This window comes from Anticarsia gemmatalis, chromosome 1 (assembly GCF_050436995.1).
Source record: "Anticarsia gemmatalis isolate Benzon Research Colony breed Stoneville strain chromosome 1, ilAntGemm2 primary, whole genome shotgun sequence".
NCBI lineage: Eukaryota > Metazoa > Arthropoda > Insecta > Lepidoptera > Erebidae > Anticarsia > Anticarsia gemmatalis.
In genome coordinates this window covers 10039519-10065289 of record NC_134745.1, presented here as the reverse complement: position 1 = coordinate 10065289, position 25771 = coordinate 10039519, and the positions used below count along the sequence as shown (strand labels likewise).

Sequence of the window (25771 nt, the reverse complement as noted above, 5' to 3'; positions counted from 1 at the left end):
AGTGTCGCGAGCTTTTAACAAAATATTAATACAGAGAAGTTATCTGATTCAGGTAGCAATCTGTATCAATTATAACTTACATTATTTATTTAAACGGCGTTATATTATCTGTTAGGATTCGCAAATTTTCTATTTCTGTACTCTTTGAAGGTTTAAATCTGAAGATAACGTTTTGGGGTTTTATATGGACTAATCCATGGCTCAAGGACTAGTGTTTACAGAAGCATTACTTTTGTCCAGATAAAAATATTTTTATACGAATATCTATTGAGTAATTTGGTCTACGCAATGTAAATAGCAATAGGCCCGATATAGCATTATATCATGAACATAAAATGCATTTTTTAAAGTTGTTTGGATAAATATGCAAAGAAGAAAATTCCTTTCGTAAAGAAACACGAACAAAAAATGTTTATATAATTAAAAATGTTTTTACCACACCTTTTTATTTCTAAAAAAAAATTTTTCAAACACAAATGTAGAAAATAATTTCACCTTTTTCACATGACACGGCACGTTTTCAATGCACGATCGCGTTTTTACGTGAACAAACCTAGTTCAATTGACACTATTCACCGCTTGCTTCTATCACTGACAATATTTGCACTGATTTTAATCCAACTTAAGGATGTTGGTTCGACTTCCAACCCCACTTGTTAAACTCACAAATGTTGGCGAGCCACGTTTGCGGTAGTAAAATATGTCGGTGATTTTATACGTTTTGATCTCCAAAATTAATCCTTTCGAATTGGAAAATCGAATTTTATACATATGAATTTCTTGGCTCCCTGATAACCTACGTTTCAGGCGCTCACCGGTCGGTACACGATCAGTGGTTTAAGGAACCGTTGGCGCGGTCATTCCATAGATGGATGACTGCATAGTGGTATTTAAACTGAAATAGTGACTTGGAGGGCACATAAATACTCGGGATTGATTGATGCCGGTTAAGAGAAGAGTCGTTAAGTCATCTCAAGGGTCTATCAGGCTGCTTAATAACTTTGACACTAGATTGACCACTAACCATAAGACAAAAATAATTTAAGGCGCTACTTTGAATGTTGGAGACTCCTTGGAACTTGCCAAACCTTCAACATATACGTTATGCTATAACTGATAAGTACAAGTGCTAGGCGTTCATCTGTACCCTGTTTGAGATAGACAAAGCCTTAACACGTTAACAGTCCAGTGAGCTCTATGTGGTATCACGACTGAGTTAGTTCGCACGTCTGTGACACCAGAGTAGGCCCAAATAAACCATCGTTACTATATAAATGTCTAGAGGCCGCCCGCGACTTTGTCCGTGTGGAAATCCTTCCCGTGTAAATCCCGATACCTCGAAACTCCGAGATAAAAAGTAGCCTATGTGTTATTCTGGGTCTTAAGCTACCTACATACTAAATTTCATCGTAATCGATTCAGTAGTATTTGCGTGAAACAGTAACAAAGATCCATACATACTCACATACTTTCGCATTTATAATATTAGTAGGATTTTTTTGCACAGACCTGTGAGTGTCAGATTTATCATTTACTGAAGCGCTACTCTACCACTACCGACGACTATCGACAACCAGCAACCGGGTGTTTCTCTACAGTCGGTTCTTTAAAGTATTGAAATTTTGACATTTAAAATGTATTGCAAAATAGTTCCTACGAGGCCCGTTAAGGGCAGCTTTCATACAAACTTTCTCTATAGCTAGCTGATTGGCATGATGGTGATAAAGAATCGAGCCACTGGTATTGTGAATAAAAAATATTATATTTGGAGATGCGACATTGTTAATTGGGACATGCAATTTTATCTCCTTATCGAGGTCATACCATCAACCAAGTGATACGTTCCTAGCCTTTCCGTCATTGTTACCTATCAATTCATCATTACAGACCGCACGGCAACAGTCTTTGATTTATTTATTTTGCCAGATAAATAATTACGCTGACGCGAGCTTATCCCGTGCCGCCGATAACTTTCGACGTTAATGTGTTAGTAAACTAACAAGATACAGAAAGTCGTATCATCAAAACATGATTTAAGATAATAAGTAACGGCTGTTCATTTATTTCCATAAAATTCAATCATTCGTTAATACACCCAACTGTTGCCGAATTCAATTTCAATCATAGCATGTTTATTCTCGAACAATGAATTTCACTCGAGGGGTATTGTGATTTTCATTGCAATATTGTACAATGCTTTTCATATAAGTACTTAATCAATAATTATTTATTGATTGCCCAGATTGACCCGAGACAGAGTCGGAATATAATTTCGTTTGTAAGTTTGTATATTCTCCGGAGTCACAAGAACAAGGCATACCCAACTAGCACACAAGCGCTATAACAAGCTGTACAATGGCCGGTTAAAGGATTTTTATAACGCCTTAGGCTCCTTAGTAAGAAGTATAGTGGTTCTATAAGCGGCTACAGATCTCTTGTAGCGTCAAATAGGCCCATACTGTCCAGCTTATAGCTCGACATTGGATCTACAGTGGTCGTAAATAGTAATTATAATAGTACGTAGTATAGTAGTAATACAGGAGCGCTAAAATAAGGTAAAGGTGGTATAATCGCGCTGCAAGAGCTTTTTCGAACGCTCGTGGCGCTAACCACCTCTGTACAACAGCTGGTGCTAGCTGTTGTACAGAGGTGGTTAGCGGCTGGCTACTGTGTAACGGTTATAAATGCTAACGCTCTAAATTAGTAATATAGTCGGTTTATTATGGTGTAAACTAAATATATTTTTTTAAAATGAATCATCAGTGACAAATGAGGAGACATTTTATTTTTACGGATTGGATTATTAAAATAACAAGTAGTCTATCGCTTTTATTTCTTTGTGTACGTGATATGAAAGTGCGAGTTCAAGTTTGCTGTCAATATATATGTATATTATCGTCAATATTTTCATGCGCCCTCAAAATATTCAGTTTTAAGTGCAAAAATTATATAGATATGTGGATTTGGAAATTGTATTTTGAACATAAATAAGACTTTGAGGGTTACAGATAATTTAATTAGGGTTATAGGTAATAAAAAATGATTTTAATTATGTTAACGTTACCAGGCTATAGATTTATATGATCTTCAAAAGATCGTAATAACCTCAAAAAATATGTTTACCAAATGCTATAATGGCGTCTCGATCAAGCAGCTCTCAGAGTTGGTTACATCTACTCTAGCGCCTTAAGCTGTACAAAGGCTCTAGTGTTTGCTGTTGTAGACCTCAAGGTTTTGCAGTTGTGGCATAGGAGTGCTTCAATATAACTGTTTTGGTCGCACACCAGCATTTTACTCGTACTTTTAGGGGTCAGTCGTTGAATATTAAAATAGTTGGAATTTTTTTTTATTTATTTATTTTATTTACTTTATTTATTTTATTTACTTTATTTATTTTATTTATTTTATTTATTTTATTTATTTTATTTATTTTATTTATTTTATTTATTTTATTTATTTTATTTATTTTATTTATTTTATTTATTTTATTTATTTTATTTATTTTATTTATTTTATTTATTTTATTTATTTTATTTATTTTATTTATTTTATTTATTTTATTTATTTTATTTATTTTATTTATTTTATTTATTTTATTTATTTTATTTATTTTATTTATTTTATTTATTTTATTTATTTTATTTATTTTATTTATTTTATTTATTTTATTTATTTTATTTATTTTATTTATTTTATTTATTTTATTTATTTTATTTATTTTATTTATTCTTTAAAAACAGTTGACAGACTGAACCACCACTGCACCTATGTAAATATATTATGATAATAATTTTAAGCTTTAGTATAAAGGTATATTACTCGGTTATAGCGCTTTAGGTGCTTAACATAATTCTGTAATCCCCATGGCTGTAAAAATGTTTCGAATGATACCTTATACATCTATTTGCCGTACAGAAGCCATATAAATATCTGATATAACGCTCAAGGCGCTATTAAAGACCTACGCAACTCTTTTATAGATGAGTAATACACTAGCCCTAAAAAAATCTGTTATAGAACCTAAGGCATTACAAAAAGCTTATTTACGCTCTTGAGCGCTATAAGCGCAACGCATAACTCCGTTTAAACTCCTTTATCTCCTAAAGTCCCCTTATACAGTTAACGGTGTTATAGAAGATTCCATTAACTCAGTTATACTTCCCTAGGCTGTCTAGCGATGCAATTACATGCTCATATATCACTATAAGTCATTAGTTTCCTACTAAACGGCTACTGTCCCGCCTAGCTGTTGAAGGGTTTTTTAAAAAGCTAGTATACAACTTATAGAGAATTGTACAGCATTTGAACGACTCTTATGCAACTATCAGGCTGTATAACGACTGTATAAGCAGCTTGTGTGCTAGTTGGGTAGTTTAGTCACTACTAGATACCCATCAGAGAGGTTATCTAATGAAATTTTGTCAAATGTTTTTACAAGTTTTCCGTCTCTTCAACTATTGGATAGGTTAACCGACACTTAGTCACAATCCGTGAAACTAATTTTAAGTAGCATGTTGTCTACTCAGAAAGTTAAGTGAAAGTTTTTAGATCGTTTTTAGGCTATACTTTTTTCTTCATCTCTGACATAAAAGTAACTCTCGCTAATAAATTCCGATGTTATGTTCTAATTCCTCAAAATGTATTGTTAAAATTAATTAAAGGTAACCTCCAACCCCGACTTCACCGATCGTAGCCTGATTGCTCTAAACTTAAACAGTCTATCTCGAGAATAGGCTAATATCACTCAGTACATTATCGGCTGCAAGCAAAACTTCTTCTCTGAACTTTACCACAGATTAACTATCTATTAATACAGTGGAAGTACAGTTAGGAGCGAACCTATGTAGGGATACACTTTTACAATTCAAGCGGAGTTTTATGTATGAAAAGAGATAATATAACTGTCGCTGTAACTTAGTTGTAATAATACAGATAATTTTAAAGTCCGCAAACTATATATTATAAAATGTATTATAAGTAGAGATGAAGCCCCATCGCCACCTATATTTATCTGTCTGATCAAGATGCGCGATGAACTCAAAATCTACTAAACGAATTGTTATATAGTTTCTATCATTGATGAAAATGAGATAATGTATACATATTTTTGGTCGTAACTGTATTAACTGCTATAATGTTCTCGCTCAAGTGTTTACAAAGTGATTTATTGAACAATTAAAGTTCACACGATGTTCAGTCGTTCGAATTAATTCTATTACTGCTATACTTACAAAGATATTTTAGTACCTCCTGTAATATATCCTACCTAGTTACTACATAATGGTACGATATTGATAGGGAGCAACACTACACGGAACTAAAAGATATAAATATAATAAAAAACTTAAAACAAACGTCACTTTATTAACAAAACATGACATACCTATTATCGAAATATAGTGATTTTCACACTTTCAAGAATATCACAAAAACTACTTATTAAATCTGAATCTAATTTAAATGAACCGAATGACAACCACATACAAATCACCATTAAAAAAGAATAATCTAACTCTTAAAAAAAAAACTTAAAAAAATATAAGGGTACAGGCAAATCGAGTACCCCCTCCCGTTTTATAGTCGATTAAAATATGGAGTCTCATTTTATTTAAGCCCAAGCCTCAAGAAAGGAAGTCCTACAATACCTTCCTTGATTGAACAAAAAGGTTACACTTCCTTTGATTTGTTGACCTAGGAACTGGCAATCAATCATTGTTCTTTCCTTTTACTCGATCAAAACAACGTGAGTGACTGTTTATTCCCAAATGTCTAAATACTAAACTGAATCTATACGAAAGAGGTTAGCACTGGATCCTTTTTATAACCGTGTAATTTAGGTCAAATAGGGTATTTGATTAACTAAATGAGTATTAAAACGACTGCTATAGCTAGGCATAATATAGGTACATGATAAATGCTTAGGTTATGTTAATTTTTATTTTAATTCTTGTTGATTTCAAATTACGACAAGCAGAAAAACACGTAATGAATACTTCATTTGATAACAACCAATCCATAGAGCATATTCGAATTTTTACTGCTATAGAGGTCCGAGTCACTGCATTTGACATTCGGACTAGTTTGAAAAAAAAGCATTTCATATGACATACGCTTGAGATGTTTCCTTTGAACTTGGTTCAATTTTCAAAATAGGACAAGAATTTCTAACAACCCAATATAAATGTAATCAGAGGTTAACTTTTAAGGGTTAATGAATTTTATTAAAGCACTTAGAAGAAGATTTATAGCAAAGATATTTAGCGAGTAGCGACTGTTTTAGTAAATTTCAAAGAATTTAAATCTTATATGACTTTAATACCTTTTACTACTCGTTCGTAAAATTGACTAATTTCTCTTCTATAGATCTCTGGTTTCGGTAATTTTATAGTAATAAATTAAATTGGGTACCCTATTATAGCAATTTCAGAGTTACTTAAAACTTAAAATGTAATTTAAAATTAGCTATAAAGCATTAATAATACAATTCGTTCGCTTTGAAGCTCAACATGCAGACATTTTAATTTACAGGCTGGTTGAAACCACGTAATATTATAAATTTAAAAGCCTTATATATATGAAGCCTTGTTTAAAAACAGCTAAATCGGACTCGAGTCCGTACGTCTGTCCGTACGTTTAAGTACGTACATAAAAAAATGTATGTATAAAAACCTCGTTCTCAAATTAATGAGAGCCGCGTTTGTTTGATTAACTCCAAATTCAGTACACATAAAAACTTTTTTTTATTTCGGCGATCAAATTAAAATAAAAGGAAGGCTAGAGGAGTTAATAAAAGTTGGAAGCGCCAAGCTCATGGAACTTTGCCTTCGAATACAGCTCTAGATTGCGCGCTCATTACTTATTCTGTTAGTTTTTGTCATTTATCAATCACATTCTCCAGTAAAAATAGTTTAATAAACGTAGACGATGTTCAACTAAGCGATCCAACCGGAATTCACGGAAAACATTGAAACTGATTTCCTGGAACTACGGTGAAACTAAGAATTTAGTAATTTTAATTTTATAGATATTCTCGACGGAGGACAATATTGGAATATTTATGCTCATGACTATTTGTACCTTTTCATTTTGAAACCTTTGACATTTACCAATGTAAAAGTATTAAATAACTTTCTGTTTATAAAATTACACGACCTCATTGTTGCACGAATCAAACACGAATGGACACTAACCGGGAATATCATTGGACAAGTCACACACGATCATATGATTCCAAACTAAGTAGAGCTTGTACTATGGAACGAAATAACTGACAAACATCCTTATAGGCTTCTAAATACATTCTTATATAGAAAAATTAACAACCGAGTTCAGAACAAATACTCGTACTCATCACACTTATATTTGTCCCGGGTGGTATTCGAACTAGTTATTGCAACGAGGTGACCACTTTAACCACTTGCGCCCAATGAGCAGTTAATCATAGAACTACGTCAAAAGAAAGGACGTATATTCATCCAAATCTGTTCAACAAATTTTAACCAAATCCGAGTAAAATAGTCGCAACAAAGAATATGCATTACATTGAAACGTCCCTAGTTTACAATAAAATGGCCACAAACGTTGGTCATGACCTAAAACGGACAGAAGAATAAATCGAACGCTGCGAAAACATCCGCTATGAAAAATAATACGATTGAGTGTTTGTCCGTAATGGACGTAAACACGATCAACTTACACGAAACAATAGAAGATTCTTCATTTACTTACAGGGTTTGTATTACACTAAATTATACCTACTACCTTAATGTATGTATAGTAATAAAAACAAAGACGTGCGAATAACGGTTGAAATTAGCTACCATCACTCTTAAGTCCTAGACTAACCTTCCAAAATTCATATGATAAATCACTAGTCTAGCAAATAATGTCAATACTCTAACTGCCTAATACAAATACAACACAAATAAAAATTTCGCTATTTCGATTTTAAGACTCCAGGTATAAACTGTAATTTCTAGATAAACCTAAACCGTATTCTTCACTTTCATCTTTTACACGTAGGTACCAAACTTACTTTAAAACTATTTTTTTGAGTTTCGTCACTTACACTAAGAAATATACGATTAAGTTCACTCGTGAACGTTTTTACTCCAGAACACAGTCAGGAAATCAAGCTAGTCTTAAAAACAAAACAAACAGGTGTCAGTTCTTTCCAAAAACATTATTTTAAATTACCCCAATCCATCTTTTCAAGTACCTTTGGTGCTGTGCAACCCCTGTATAAACTAAATAACATTATCACTAACACAATTCCACAGGGCCTTCTACGAGAGCTGTACAAAAAGAGGCTGTACATAAAACACTGTTTTGTTTCCTTTTTGTGATGCATTGCTGCGTCTAACTGCCACTACAATATATTGTAGCGTTAAACTGTACCTAGACTGGGCTTCAGCGGACTTGAACATACTTTAGTAGCATACTTACGTGTGTACTTGTATACGAATTTCTTTAGTACTAACTTTTGCCGATATTCAGGTTTCTTATTACATATGGTTTTGACGATACCTTAGATATAAATATTGAAATCTGCAGTTGAATAACGAAATACAGAAAAAAAATCTGTAAATGTAAAATATTATAATATTTCACAACTATATGTATATCACTTTAATAAATACAAAAATGCTTTAATCACAATATTGTAAATCAAGTATCAAGAAAGTTTTCAACTTTGACGTGAACTAGCTCAAAAGTAGGACTAAGAATGTCACTACTATCAAACTGGAATGTCTAACTTGGCAACGATAAACAGAGTTACACAACGCTTTTAAACACTTCTCTGAAAATGAAGACATTTATAATATGCATGATGTCTCAAGAAACCTTATCCGAGGAAACATATCTACGCTAATTTCAGTTGTAACACAATCCTACCTAAAATGTATGGGAACAATTAATCTGTGAGATGGTTATTTAAAGAACTTCATCACGGGAAACGAGAAACCGGTGAACAATGGAACAAGAGTTGAGTTAAACAAATGAACCTGTGAGTGACATGCAACGCTGATTTATGAGTTAACTGAACGTAAACATGGGAACTCTATTTCTCTAACTCTATTGCTGTTGTGTTTAATACCTGTACCCGGTAGCGCAATTCTGTGTAATATGTACTGTCGAGTATCGAGAATTTGACATTTAGAACGTACTGGCAAAATTGTTCCTACGCCGCCCGTTAGAGGCGCTGATCCCCTTTTCATACAAAATTTCTCGATGACAAGCCGGTTGTCGGTAGTCAATAGTAGTAGAGAATCGAGCTACAGTATATGTCTCACAGAAACAGGTTAAAAGTTAATTGCTATTGACTAAGTATTAGCGTTCGTCGTTCGTGACATCGATCGTCGTCGATCGTTTTGACACACACACATACATATATATTATATGAAGTTCAGATGTTATAGCGTCGAATTCTCCACGGTTACTCTGTAACCACAGACGATTGTACCACTTCGTGTTCCAACCTTTTCAAATTCCACGGCTTTTCTAATTACAATTGTGATTTGGGTTTTTGAGACCGGTACGACGTTTTAAACAACGTTATGTATGTAAACTTTATATTCAGCTCTCGGTCTTTTAACAAAACGCTCTTCTACAATCCAAAACAGGAACTCAACACTTGATATTATTTGTTACTTCATCGTGGAAGTACGAAACTCCAAAAGAAGGAAGTTCGAAACAAAAAGATAACGGGTAATTAAATGGAGTTGTTATCGACACAATTATTTTACAACACCGACTGTTTCCATTTGTGGGTGAATGGTTTACTCCTGAATTCAATTAGCGACGGGAATATCTTAAGGAGCGAACTGAGAAGTTTTAAAACGCTTTTCGCTTTTGATTAATGTTGTGTTCGCAAAGTTCGACGACGGTTAGCGAAAATTTTTGGCGAAATTACAATGAATTACTGTTTCGCTGCAGTACTGTTCGTGGTTGTTTAAAAATAAAACTTTTGGTCTGGTTTCATTGTTAACTGTTGGAACTTTTTTGAATGTACTGCCACTTGCACTGTGGCGCAGTCTGAAGGAATTTGACTGCTGATCACGAGGTGTCAAGTTCGATTCCCAGGCAAAGTAGTCCTTATTGTTATTCTCAAATTTTTAAAGTATTTCTTAATACTAGCCTGGAATTTAGTTACATGCCCGTTAAATGGCAATGGTGTTACATGGAACTAACATTATTAATTCTTATGCCCACCTTTGGGTATAACAACAATGATATTATATAATTATGTATACATTGTCAGAATATGAGCAAAAAAACAGAAACATTTCCCTTATTTTCCCTGACACACATGATTGAATGCATCTATACGTAGGTTGAATGCCAAGACATTGAGGCAATTATCCAACGTTTGTCCATGAAGCTATTGGCAATCGATCCGTCAATACGAATCATACCATTTACGTCTAATAGGGTCAGGCAGATGTCTACGCTTTAAGAGAGAAGCCATACACTATGTTAAGTTTTAAGAATGTAATTATTAAGTTTCAGAGTCAATAACGTTATTACTTAAAAAAAAATCGCTTTTTTAGGTACTAAAAAAAACTCACATGCTTATTGTATATCTCAGTCGACAACTAGTAAACGTCAATTTCATAGTTACAATGCAGTACTTCGCACCTTTGACATAATATATTACTCACCATCATTGTAGAAAAGAAGCAATGTACAGAATATTGCCTATCAAACGATTGTCAACCGAGATACACAGGTATAATAATATACTTTTACAATTAAGTTTCGCATCGTATATTTATGAAGGAATTATTTCGAACTGAAAAGTAAGCTAAAATGAAAATTAAAAGTAGTTTAAGAAAATATGTGTCAGATATCCGTTTCGCTGTACAGTTCAATATAATGTTTATAGCCAATAAATCCTTTATGACCACACTAACAGTATTAATGCATTACGGGCCAACTATATCTAGTTAATAGATAACCGGCTAGCCATCGAGAAATTTCACACGAAAATCTGTTATCTGTACCGCGATTTGCTACCACTATCGACTACCGACAACCGGCTAGCTATCGATAAAAAATGTATGACAATCGGTTCAGCGCCTCAAGCGGACTACGTAGAAACTATTTTAGTAGAACATTTAAAATTTTAAGCTCTCGATACTCGTACCAATTATAGAGAATCGCGCTACTGTTTAGCGCCTCTACCGGGCTCCGTAAAAACTATTTTTGGCAATACATTTTAAATGTCAAACTTACGACGGTAATTCTCTACAGTCGAATTGTGCTGCAGAGTTAATATCTTAATGCAGGAATTTAATTTAGTCTAAAACCAATTTTATAGTTTAACATCCGCAGTGGTTGGGCTAACGAGCAAATATTTGAGAGTCACAAAAAGTTATTTCTGGTTTGTTTATGTTATAAATGTGATTGTTTGTCCTACTTTTACTTGGAAACCGCTGAACTGATTAAGGCAAAGTTTAACAGAATGATCCATTATAATATAAACACATTACTTAATAATTTTCACGAGTTGTGCTACAGGAGTAAGTTAGTACTATATCTTCTTTTATTAATATCATAAATGCGACAGTTTTTAAGTTCGGATGGATGTATATTTGGTACTCTTTCACAAAGACACTACCGGCTTGATTTTAATGATATTTAATACACATTAGCACACACATAGAATACTTTTTATGCGGACGAAAAAACAATACTGTATCAAAGTAGTCTCAACAAAATGAAATAATTTTCGCTCAATATTTTTTTATAACACAGTACTACTGGATCTATGAATATGGAAATCATTTTTAATAAATGAAAGGTAATCGCTTGGTAAGTTGATCGAACTCATAACGGTATGAATAGCTCCTACCGTCCTGCAGACCAGCTATTTTACTATCCATTTAACTTTCGTCATGAACCCTCTCTTATCGTAACCGAATCTATTGATTAATGTGCAATATTTTTAATTTGCTTTAAATGGATTGTTGTTATAGGTTTTCACTTGTGAACTAAACTAGTTTAAAGTAATTAGATATTAATAGCTCTTCTGAACGTGCAAACTATTTAGTGTGTATATTTTGGCTATAAGTAGAGTTTCCTAACCTTCATTTATTTCTAGCTCTACTGGAGCTTTTGGTAAATGAATAATAATTTTATAAACGCAACAACAATTTTTTGAATAAATTAATTAACAGTTTTTTATTGTTTTTACACTGTTCGATTCACTATTGCATGAACATAAATAATGATATCTGACTTATGTCTGGTTTCTGAGTGCATTTGGCGGTCGTTTATCTTACTCAATAGAGATTTTTTATATGAGTTTAAACGCTATTGAATAGATAAACTACGGCTAAATGTACCTCAGAAATCGAGGGTTAATATAACTTCAAAACTCCACCCCTGACCCACAATTGGAAGTGAAACGAGTATCAAATACGGAACAATGACTATAGCCACAAGTTTATATACTCTCTTAGGCAAAATATGACAACACGTGCTCGAGCTGAAGGCGGTTGACTGATGCGGAGTACCAAAGCCTCGTGGAACGTGACAAGGGTACACTACACAATACTCATGTAGATTTATTGAAAAAAATATTATCCAAGTTTGAGCTGCGAGCTTCATACCAGATTATTTATTCAGGAACTTTGATTGATAAATATACAGATACATTCCACTTGCTTCTTTTTAGAGTAAATGAACATTCTTTGCCTACGTGTTTTGTGATTATGACAAAGTATCGTATCAAATTGTCCGACTATAGATAGAAATTAGTGTAAGAAGCGCAATTTGTCCGATATCGTACCTATAGGTATTAACTATTTGAAATATGAAATCTGAAATCGAATTATCAATTTTTGTCCCATACCTAATTAATATGTAATTAAAAGTAAAGAAAAACCAATAAAAAGTCAATATCCCCAAATTATAATAACTAAAACTTTACTTAACTTGCGTTTAATGGTTAAAGTTTTTACGTCAAACAATTTCACAAATGAACGCCTGTCACACACACCAGACACAATCTTGTAGAAGTTTCAAGATTTTAAGCACATAATTAATAATACATCTTCAAAATTGTCTGGCTTTATAATTTATAATGAGTATAATATCTAGGCGTCAGAACTGTGAAGCCTTTGTCAACATTTTGCACTATAGTTATTACTCAACAAATTCGAATAATATATTTGGAGCATGAATTCGAAGATTTTTTATAGCCGGCTTTTTTTTGCGCTGTCAACTTTGGGTGCGTTTGCCCATGTAGCATTTAGGTCACTAGTTTTGCCATATTTTTCACAACGGGATTTAACTAAATCAATATGTTATCAAGTCGAGTCTACAGATCAATATGTTCACAATACGTAGCTCAAAAGATATTTCCAAAAATATTACGCGAGGACTATTTTTCGGCGACAAATTGTATAAAAAGTAGGCTATAATTTGCGTCGCTAACATATATTTCTCTAAAATCATACTGTAATCAGGAGTTCTTTTGAAAAATTGGTAGTTATAGCAATCCCTTGGGACGGGTCGTTATACGAGCGAGCGAGCGAGTTTCTACATCGAGAATTTTTCACAATATATGTGCTCATACTCATCCACGTGAATTTTTAATGAATATTTTTAACATGTAATAATTTATGTATGTTTCAAAACCTACATTAGTTTCCACTTCTTTTAAACATGAAAAAAAAAACATGCTGTAATGCGAAATAACGAAAACGTACCTACCTTTTCGCGTAAATGCTATCTAAGCCAATTATCAATGATCGGAGTATGAATTGTTTCTAAAACTCATTTAATATGTATGAAGTGAACAACACAAGTAATCAGATAGGAAGGACTAAATTCGATGTAAATGAGTGCCTGAAGTTCGTGCCTCGTCCACACAACTTTCTCAAAATTCTCGCACTTTTTATACTCAATGGTGTTTAACGACTTACGGTTAAATGATCAAACTGTAGTTAAGAGGAACAGAGACTTAAAAACTGTTGCTAAAATGTAAGTACGGTGGAACTCAAAGAATGACAAAATTCTAAATGACCTAATTTTGTTCAGATACCTATCTACCATACTTTCATATGCATGCGTTAAGTACAGATGAACTTGTCTTTATTTCACTACAAGAAAACACTTAATACAAGTTTACACAGGCATATATATAATCACGCCATTTTGTCATAGGGAGACCAGAGAACACCGCTTGGTAAGATCTTTACAAACCTCCCTTGCATCATTCACATCCATGCACCTTTATTTGTTCAAATATAATTAACCTAGGTTTCGGCATTCCTGAATAAGTAACAATTAGCTTTTCTGGCGTAATTTTGACACTGGTTTTCATATATTTGTCGTCACTATTAAAGAGATAAGACAACGAACGCTTAATCATAAGCTGTGAAACTAACCCCCAGTGTCTTCGAGATAAACTTATTATGATGAAAGTCCCATTACTCTGCCCACATGAAAGAAAGAGATATATTTCGATACACGTACTACACAAGTACACAGGATACATCATATTTAATTAATATAAATGAGAGTCTGTTTGTCCTTTGCCCTCGGGACTTTTGCATTTTTCCAGAAAGTATTTATGTGTTAATCCAAGGACACACTCTCACAAATACTGTGCCATCATCAACGCAATACACTCTTATTACGCACGTACCTTGTACCTATAGTGTAGCTTTGCCTTAACGCCAAACACGTTAAACTCATTACAAATAAATTAGTAAAATAAACCTATATTTAGGTCGATTTCGAGCTCTAAATCCTAGAGATCATATACTTATTAAACTTCAACTTTAAAAATATCACAACCTCAAAGACCTGTATATAGACATACGCCTACTTATCTCTCAATATTTCCTTTGATATCGTGTGACATAATAGGTACCGGATTTATTCCATTCTCTTCAAAAACTCTAAAGTATAAGTTATAAGTAGAAATCTTCACTTTTTCATGACACTAACTCTTCCAGACATTAATGGGATAGTTTATAAAAAATACTAAGAATAAAGCTTTAAACAAATAATGAATTCGGTGATCAGAAAATCAAACGGAACTAGTCGATCTGCGTCCGTTCATACGATCGCGATATGGCATCGTTTGTGTTGAAAATTGCGTAGGTTCACGAGTTAATGGTACGCCCACGTTAAAACAGCTTGCAACATAACCTATTTATTTAAGCCTGAAGTGTAATGAACACCGCAATCAAAGTTGTTACGAGTTTGTATTGAAAAAATCATAAATATCTGGGTTTAGAATGTAATGTCCAATTGCATTGATAAGCTAAGCTTAGCCACATTGATCGTTAGCTAACTGGCTACATAAATAGGCTTAGAAGGCTTCCGTTTTATGTATTTTCCGTAAAAACAGTGGTCAATTTCACGATTTTGGTAGACATAAATAGAAAACAACTAAACTATGATTGAATAGATTTAGATTATTGCAAAATTATTCTATATTCTTATATAATACATATTATAATGCAAAGTTTAATACTGGCATCTACGATAATAACATCTTTACGAAGGCAATGTTGACCAACTCTACTCATGCATTAAAATTCTATGTTCATTGTTCGAAACTAGATCAAGACGAATATTAAACTGGTTCTTAAAACCTTGTGCTATTAAAGTCAGAGGGTTGATGACGAAACACTCGCAAATTCGATTACAAAAAAATTAAACAAATGCAAGAAAGAATGTATAACATTTGTGTAATTCAAATGTTATGACACTTCTCAAAGGGACGTTTCACAGGTTACTTCATACATTTACTGCAACTTTATCCATCGGATAAGTTATCCAGCACTTGTGTAGCCGTGAAACTGTCCCTTAATCTAATTGGCAAATGCTCAATACTCCACACAAATGTGACACAATAACCTCGACACGACAGTACGTCTACGAACTCGCTTTAAGTTACGTTACACTTTCGTACTACACTGGCATTTAAAATTACTAAAAAATATAGTAATCTTATATGTAAAAATTAATCGCCAAATGTGTTGCGAAACGCAAAAGTCAGGAACGGCTTAACCAATTCGACTTAGTGTTTTTTTAAAATGGTCTTTAAAACACCGATTTTTGTGGACAGAACAAATAAAAAAATTAATAAAATTCGGAGCTTAGCTGCTTATAATAGCATAATTAATTTTAAATACAAATTCGACTACTCGTTTCTTTCAAACCTTCTATTATCGAATACGTACTAGACGTACGGTTAGGCACTCACAATAGATACATACTTATCCCACGCATGTATTCCTCACGTATCAAACAGAATCCTAAACAATACCTAGATATTAGGGATAAGTAAACATTTCATTGGATTTAAATGAATCTAGGCGGCAGATATCGTGTATTTATTGATCCCGTCTCAATCAATGCTTACACAGACTGAAATAATATTGGAGGTGTATAAAGAGAATATTTAACTTGTTTGAGAGTATAGATTACTCTCAAATTATATTACTGGCTTTAATCAGAATTGTTACGAAGTTTATACAGATAATATATTAATGTAGATGAAACAAAAGAAGCTTGCATGGTCCACAGCAAGTGAAATTATTAGGTCTTTATTCGGATAAGAGGTAATTTTTTTATTTACGTTGATGTTATAGACAGTTAGGTATCTTTAGACAATAGAATTCAATTTAATTGCGGATATTTTAAACAAGTGGAACGTAAATCGTTTACATGTCTCAATCTTTTAATTAAGTCTTTTTTCTTTAAGAGCATCGATCACGTTCTTATGGCATATGATAGTAATGGTTAAAATGTATATTTGTATAATGATCATCAGAGTATTTCAATTATAACTTTTTTCATAATCTAAGTAACACGCAAACGCGAGTCTATCTTTCTCTAAAATTCTATATTATTTAGTAATAAAGCCTCCACAGCGGGTTGTGGTCTAGACGGCCTATTGTTGATAAAACACACAATGACAATATAAATACAGTAATACTTTGCAACAAAGAGATAAGAAACGCGAGACCATTACCGAATTACTATCCTTGACTCCCACTAAAGTCATATTATGAGCTTTTTATTTCATATATTTCGTGTCAATTATGTTGTGTTGTGATTCTGTGGGCTGTTGGGCACGTAAAATTGTTGAGATATGAGTAGGTTAGTTATGTTAAAGACAAAGGTTTGTACCACTTTGATACTGGGATGATTACAAGTTATGCCCTATAGTTAAATCGAAGAAACAAAGAATACCCATTTTTGCTATATAATTGTTACATTATAGTGGTTAAATTACGTTTTAGGGTCAATTTGCTATCAATGAGTTTTCAGTAATCTATTTCGACTAAACTAGAAAGTATTCAAGTCCGTTCTTAGTCCGTCCGCTAATCCATAGGTGTAACATAGACGACCACCATAGTCATTAGAAATATGATCTATTTCTCCCTCGATTATAATATTTAACTCCTATACATTTTCATACAAAATAATTACGCAATTTACCCATGTAAGCGCTATAGTAAGAAAGACAGAAGTATGAGAGATTTTAAATCTGCAAGGGCAAAAGTGGAATTTATATAGGTACTATAGATATTTCAGTTTCTGACCACCCTTATCCTATGTGGTGGAATAAGTATTTTTCTTATATAGCAACCGTAACCACTATGTGGTCAAACGGGGCTCGACCACTCTTATTTTTAGAAAAGACACGCCACTATTGGCTTACTCTTGTCACGAGTTTCTTATTAGCTCTGCTAATAATGCTACCCCTCTTTCCGAGCAAGTGGTAGATTCAGTAATTGTGACTAACATAAGTGTCAACATTTGACCTAAATGAATAAATAACATGATTTTGATTTTGAAATGTGGAATTGTAATGCTTTTAACACCGGAGGTAAGCTAAAAATACAATACACTCTGTTCCAAATTTAGTTTAGCAAAAAGGATGGTAGGGTTCTAATTAGTAATTTAGGTAGTGGTTGTGTGTTTGTAGCAGGCATGACACTTGCCACTTGAAATGAGTGTAATTAAGTATTAACTTGTCGCTCCTACACCGCGAGTAACATGCTAAAGTGAAATTATTTCGTTGCGTATATAAGTTTAGCTTAAACTAATAAAGCTAATCTCTTTTGTGATTGATTACTCATGTTTGTAAATCTATACCCTTTTGAACGTATTTCTCTTCGAAATTAAGAATAGGCGTTTCACCTGGTGATCCGATGCGGTTTTTAAAACAATATAGAGGTATGGCAGTAATAACGCATGAATCATTGCTATATCAGTATCGTACTTTACCTAAGCTTTTATAACTTTTTGCTGCGGTCAATGTTCGTTGATAACTTAATTATGATCGTACATAAGATAATTCAGCCGTATGAAGTCAACTTAAAACTATTTACACACTCACCTTTAATTAAAAAGGTTACGACAACACATATCAAGTGTCGCACAAATAGCGAAGGTGTCATGTTGTTCTCTGCTTTCATTTAACGTAACTTTAAACACTTATACTCCTACACCAATTTTACTACACACGCACATCGTTCAAATAATTAAAAATAAATAACGAATCAATATTATTATGTTTATATCATGATAAAATAATAACTGAGGCAGTAAAAAGGTTGTTTTAAGTAATAAAGTATTTATAACGTTCGTAAAAATGTGATTAACGACGCGAGGGAAAGTTGCGTGTGTGTGGCTGTCGCGGCGACATCGCGATGTGGCGGCGGCGGGCGCGGCGGCGGACGTAGCACTGAAACTTGCTACGAAGCCTACGGGGCTACGGAGCTACGACGCGCGCTACGGTGGGGAGATACCGTTTGAGCCTCACTACCGATGGTATTATCGATAAATGATAGGTTATTTCGCAACATAAACATCCTCAAGCTCTGTTTAATATAGTAGTATTGGTAAATTTCCGTATAGGAAATATTTACCAATATTGTGACGACGTCTCTACGGGTATATTAGAAATCATTATTGGTCTGCAATAAAACGACTTGTTTTTTCCCTATTTACTCATCGAACATTAAACCAAAATAAATTTAGACAGTGTATAAAATGTATTGATGATGTAAAACTTTAACAGCGGGCTTTTAGCGTTCAAATTGTTTTAGGATACATAACAAACAACTAAAAGGGCTACTAGAGAACTAAGTAAACTCACTGACAGATAACATCGGGCCTATGTCAACTAAAACTGTAATCTAATAAATTAGTTGCGTGTTGAAGATAAATCTACCGATGTAAAATAATTAGAACTTTATCATGTTATATTTAAATGTCATTATCTAGCTGCTAGTATGTCTAGCTAATTTTAAATTTTAGTTACTTCAACTATAGAACAATTTAGACTACTTTTGAACCTTTATAATTATAAAATCCAATTTTCCCAAAACCGTACTAATGGACGATTATTAACTATTACTTTTGACTTTTTACTTATGACCGCTATCACTATGTAGTCACCAGTAACAAATCCTTAATTTATGAGTCATTAAATTATAAAATAAAATACTACGTATTTCAAATAATGTTCAGCACTTACAAGTCTAATTACCGAATTCACTAGTTCTAAATAAATATCGGTTAGCTGGACTTATGACAGATATTTACCGTCACTTTATCTGTCGAACAGCATACACATCGTGTGCAAGTGTGTTTAAATTCTCTCATCAAATTCTAATGTATATCTGTACGTACTTTAGTGTGACGACTTCGTGACTATCCATACTAATATTATAAATGCGAAAGTAACTCTGTCTGTTACTCAATCACGCCTAAACTACTGAACCAATTTGCATGAAATTTGGTATGGAGATATTATGATACCCGAGAAAGGACATAGGCTACTTTTTCCCCGGAAAGATGACGCATTCCCATGGGAACATTGAGGTAGCGGACGAAGTCGCGGGTAAAAGCTTGTAGTCTATAAAGTCAATATGTTTTACAAATACAATATTTTAAACTACATCTGTACTTTATGTTTTGATTTTACGATAAAGTTCACTGAAGTAATAAAGTCAAGTTTGCTGATATTACTGCTAGTTGCGCACAATCTTTAATGATCAGTGATCGCGAGCATTGCAATTTGCTCTGCAAAACTATTTGTAGTTGTATGAGATTAAAATAGAATTATTATTATTATTTACCTTGCATGCCTAAAATTTGTTTAATACATTTATTGAGGGCATGCAATGTCTAACCTAACCCAACCCGCACTTGGCCAGCGTGGTGGACTCAAGGCCTAACCCCTCCCTCATTACGGGAGGAGACCCTTGCCCAGCAGTGGGACATTAATAGGTTAAATTTATTTTTTATTTTATGAGATTATTACGTTACCAAGTTGTAATGATATTAAAACTATACGCTTATGCATATTTATTGTTTATAGTAAAAGACGAGTTTTCGTTAGAATATTATGAATCCGAAACTCCTATAAGTTGTTATCAATTAAAACTACTTTTACTACAGTTACTGACAAAATTATAAAATTACGATAATTAAGGTATACCTAACTAAAAACAAAAAAGATACAAATCGTAAAACTAGTTCAAAATTCAAGGTACTTCTAATATTATACACAATACCTTCCTTGCATTGAATAATACAAAGAATTGAATACCACTTCAAGACAAACGACCGTATGCAAATCTGTAAGAATGAGGCGATTAAACAGTCTTAAACCGGCGTGCATTGAGCACATGATAGTAGACGGCAATTAACCGCGGTAGAAGTCGAACGGCAAACCGCCCACTTAGCGATTTGCCGGCCACCGCGTCCTTACACCGGTCTTAACGGCTTACCTGATACGGGTAATTGTAACCCATGGAGGTAGGAAACGAGCCTTAATACGCAGGGCTTTTTGAAAAGGTTGCAGCTTTCTTAGGTTGGTATAGGATTAACAAAGACATGCATTATTCAGCACTTGCAAAACCTTTCGGAAAAGATGTATCTATTCCTTGAAACTTACACCTCATACTTATTTCTATTCTGCATTCGAACAAATCGTTTTATTCCATCGTTTTATTAACTTTTAGCTCGTAAAAAAGCAGAGATAAATGGGGTGTATTAAATTAATTAATGATGCTAGAAAATTCTGTGGCATATTTACATATTTCTGAAATATTTTTTCGTAATACGTAAAAAGAAAAGAATAGTCGGCTCTTAGCAGAGAAATAAAAAATAAGTAAGTACTATCTGGTCTAGTATTCAATTGGACGTAATTCGTGCGGTGTTTGTAAATAATAATCATTTCAGTTTGGCACGAAAGTCATAATAACAAGCATTCAGCCAACAACCGCATGCTTCTATAACATTTCATATCGTGCTATGGAATACATTTCGCTTCTGATACCTAATGATTACGATTCATTGTCTCCAAACAAAATTAAGGGTGATTGTGTACGGTGAAAATGCAGCAGTGGTGTTAAAACTATGCATCTTTGCTCAAAATGATTATAACATTATACATAATCGTAAATTTAACAATAGTAAGTACGACTCATTTATATCTACAACCAACGATAAATTTGGAAAGCTTAAACTGTTATCGAAGAAAGTAATCACACGATTTTTAAAACATAAATGACAAATCAAAACGTAGATTAAGATAAGTAACAAGAAATAATAGATTCTACTGTAGTAGACATTAAGCAAATCGTAGTCAGTCAAGCTACAAACGTTACAAGTTTGTTTATCCAACGTTTTTCTTTTACAAATACAAAGCTTCATGCAAACGTTACAAAGTTTCAAACACAAAAGCAAGCTGTAATAACATTTGCGTTTCAAATATACGCTAAACACTAATGTAGACTCACCTGAAATAGCAGCTGACTTGAAGCAGTTAACTGAAAATAGTTCGCCCTCCGACCTTTGGGGCATCCGTTCCCACCAATGAGAAATACACTGCAATTTGAAACTTGCATTTGACATCTACAGATATTTCTAGAAGAATTCGAAAATATATGAAGAACTCACAGTAATTTCTAATAAAAAAAAGGTTAGCCAATATTTTTTCTCGGAAGAAGGCTTTCTTAAGCCGTGAAATTAAGAGTATAGTATCAACTGCACTTTGATAAACTACGAATTTATTAATACTGTGATTCGGATGGAATTTTATAAATAAAATAATTTTAAAGTACCTAAATATATTGGTTAATTCCATAGCTATAACGAAAAATAAAACATTTTATTTGTAGCTCTACTACAAATAAAATGTTTTATTTTGAGAGAGAGCAAATATCACTCGTACTCAGTAAAAGTAAAACTATTATTTTATTATTTCTAAAGACAAGTCATAAATCCCGCAAACTAGATTGAAAACACTTTCATTTCATAATAATACTAGAATCGTGTGAAATCCTGTAATACATTTCACGATATAAATCTCCCAACGCGTCTTTAAGTTTGTTACCTACTTCTATCTTTTGTTCCCATTTGATACATATTAAACAAAAAAATTCTTATTTATTTTTGTGTCGTAATGGTCAGTCGAGTATCAAATACGTCTAGCAGCTTAACCAGTCATTCGTTTACTTATTGGTGAGTGCAACTGGTTCTAAGTAACTTGTGACAAAAATAACGCATTCTTTATGTACATAAAATAGTTTATAGTAGCAAAAAGTCGACAATACATGTCATACTTACGGGCGTGGTATTCAATGCACTTACTTTTTGCGGGAAACCCGTGTATGCCCGAGGGTCTACTAAATATCTCCTGAAATAGGGAAAATATAAGTATAAAGCACTTGACTTGAAAGGAATATTCGAGAGTGCGGGGGCGACACAGTGATTGTTATTGAGTTCACAACTAACGAACGGTGACATACTATAAGTTATTTTACTTCTATTGTAACGAGGCTATAGATGTATACAAATACATTAAATAAATTACTTTTTGATCTAGTTTTTCGATTTTTTTCTTCATCGCAGGATCTACTTTTATAACAAAGATGAGTAATAAAACTTTCAGGCTTTTTAATATATTCATTGCTGCTTCGGGCTATTAGAAAAATATAAAGATGCTAACTAAACGTTAATACAATAAGTAGACAAAGAACCCTTTCTGGGGGTAATAACCTACGCGGTTTAGTACCCACCACTCCCATTTTCGGTAATCCGAGACCCTTTTACTATTTATTTTGGAAAGTAATGCAAAATGAAATGTAGAATTGAATTCTATTAGTTCATTTCGAGTCTTTTGTAAAATACAGAATAATAATTATCAATTATTATTGTTCAATAGTTATTCTGTAGTCTTCGTGTCAACGATAAACGTCAATACCTTAACAAACTTGAACATCGGAACTCGTTAAGCTTTATACACTGTCTGCAATACTAATAAAAGCAAATGTATATAGAAATGCGATACGTCAAACAAACTGTTCTATGAAAATAAAGCCATCCAATTAAAGGAGGAAGTTTCGAATTGCACAACATAGCAATAAAGTACACTGTTCCGTGACCTCCGACCTTTGTTCACCTTGACATTTCGACCAGGATCTCGTTATTTCCCGAGTGTTATATTTGAATTTCTCACTAAAATATTTTTAATAATCATTCCTCTGTGTCTTGTGTTTAATGTACAAAGTAATGAATAACTTTTGGCGACGTTTTAAAGAATATTTACCCGTCAACTTGAAGGCAGGTGCCGACCCACTGTTTTGCATGTCATAAGGATAATGTACTTATTTACATTTCATAAATTCCTGCCTCATAATGTGACCGTTTTATTAAGAGAGTAAAAAATGAGTTCGTTTTTCCTGATTTCTTTAGGTCGAGGCAAATTTTTAAGACTAGTTACCCTGGTTTTGGAAAATTAGTATCTGAAGTAAGTACATAAAAAAAATGCTGAAAAATCTTTTGGGAGATATTTGACAGTTAATAATAATAATATTTTTCTATATGATAATGGAGAATGTTAACAAATTTGGATTATTAGCTCTCCATATTCTCTGTTAAAAATAAAAAATACTAGTGAAAGAATTACTTTGATACGTCAATTAGTTTCCGATTTATAAGTAAAACAAGATGTAACCGCGCGAACCGTTGTGACGTCATTGTACATTACGCTAAGTCTGGCTCACATAGTCTTTTTTAATAATATTTACTATTATTACACTTTAAATGTAATAAGCAGACGAAAACACAACAAAATACTGCATAAGCTATTACATCTACGGCTGTAGACTTGATATTAAGCGGGACACGGCCCGCGCGGCATGGTGTACTATGACGTCACGCTGTTAGCGGGACTCGATATTTTTTGAAACTTTGAATGCTTGTAAAATCAAAACTACTTGGTATTTTTGACTAAAACAAAAACTAGTTTTCATGTACATGTACAGGCTTTACTGAGTCAAAATTTCAAGCGATTTGGCATACCTAGTAACATTCTCCATTATGTCACCTTTGTAGAAGCTCTCTCAACTCGTTCGATTTAACTTTCGTGCAGCTAAAACTATTCTAAACGCCGAGTAAGATAATTGCTCAGAACATTTTATGTGGTTTTAAACTTAGCTAACATTTGCCATTGTATTTCTCTTGCGGTGTAACACGTTAGTGCAAATTCTAAACTTTATTTTAATTAGACTTCGTTTCAAAGGAACCAGGGCTAAAATGAAATTATTTAGGTTGGCCTAAAATGCCTAACATCGTTTTGGCCAACATGTTGTATGCTGGCTAACGTCTTATTGCATAACAACAAATAAAAGGAATGCAATTTATAACCTCCACTTTTTCTTACTCCATGGCATTCTAAATGGAAAGACAATAACAATGAGTTCATACTGAAATGAATGAATGTGAATGAAGCAAAGGAAGTTTGTAAGGATCGTACCAAGTAGCGCTTTGGTCTTTGCCTACCCCTTTGGAAAGAAGGCGTGATTCTATTTATGTATGTATTCATATTGAAATAGATGTATACCTAGCTGGATATAAGTGAAATAAAACTTATGTCGTAACTATAATATACATGTGTAGGTATGTAACTCGGAAAGAGATAGATTAAGGGCGGTGAAAGGTATTTAATCAAATGCAAACTTTTTGTATGACATACTGTGAAAGATGTAAAAATAATCTACACAAACTGCAGTAATAAATCATGCTCAACGTGTCAGCGATCGTCTTCGCGGTTTTGCATCTCCACGAGTGCATAAAGACGTTCACACTAGTGATAATTACTTCCAGATAGTTACACTATGTTCTTGGGTCGGAATGTATGTAGGTATATATATTATATTTATTAACATTTAAAAACTGACAATTTACCATTAAAATCACTGCTTTTGCTGTGGAATTTGCTTAGAAGCTAGAAATCAAATTACGTAAGAAAAGAGAAAATAGTTTTAATTTAATTTTATAAAGTCAACTTTTAAAATAGCTACAGTTTTTAATAAAGCTCACTAAATCCACTTCGAGTGTAAACTTACAAGTCAGTCTTATAATAGCTGGCCTTAATAGTTTCATAGCAAAACACAACAAAACAATTGAGACCCCAGACCGAAATAGTAATAAATACATTATCCTCAAAGTTACAATCCAATAAACAGCTCCTAAATATCAGGAAATATTACTTATGTATCGTTGAAATTAGTTTTGGGTGGTAAAGCGTGACCAGCGTGACGGGAATTCGTGTATTTATTTGTCTGATCCCAAACCTTTGCTATAAACAATAGCTTAACCTTGGCCTACGTTCTCATTTATAAGCACTTCGTCTCAACCGCTTATTCATAATTACTAATATTCAATGAATATTCCATCTCTTTCACTTAATAGGTACTTAGTTTCTAGACAATTACTT

General features: G+C 33.2%; 1 protein-coding gene across 2 annotated transcripts in view; it reads right to left on the bottom strand.

Moving 5' to 3' along the window:
• The window catches only part of LOC142975487 (neuronal acetylcholine receptor subunit alpha-10-like), an 83869-nt gene extending 65152 nt beyond the window's left edge, over positions 1-18717 (bottom strand). For both annotated transcript variants that reach the window (XM_076118345.1, XM_076118352.1), the window contains exon 1: positions 18374-18717. In XM_076118345.1, the coding sequence (XP_075974460.1) occupies positions 18374-18452 (79 nt within the window). In that variant the 5' untranslated portion in view covers positions 18453-18717. The remainder of the gene's footprint in view (positions 1-18373) is intronic.
• Between the last annotated feature and the right edge of the window lie 7054 nt (positions 18718-25771).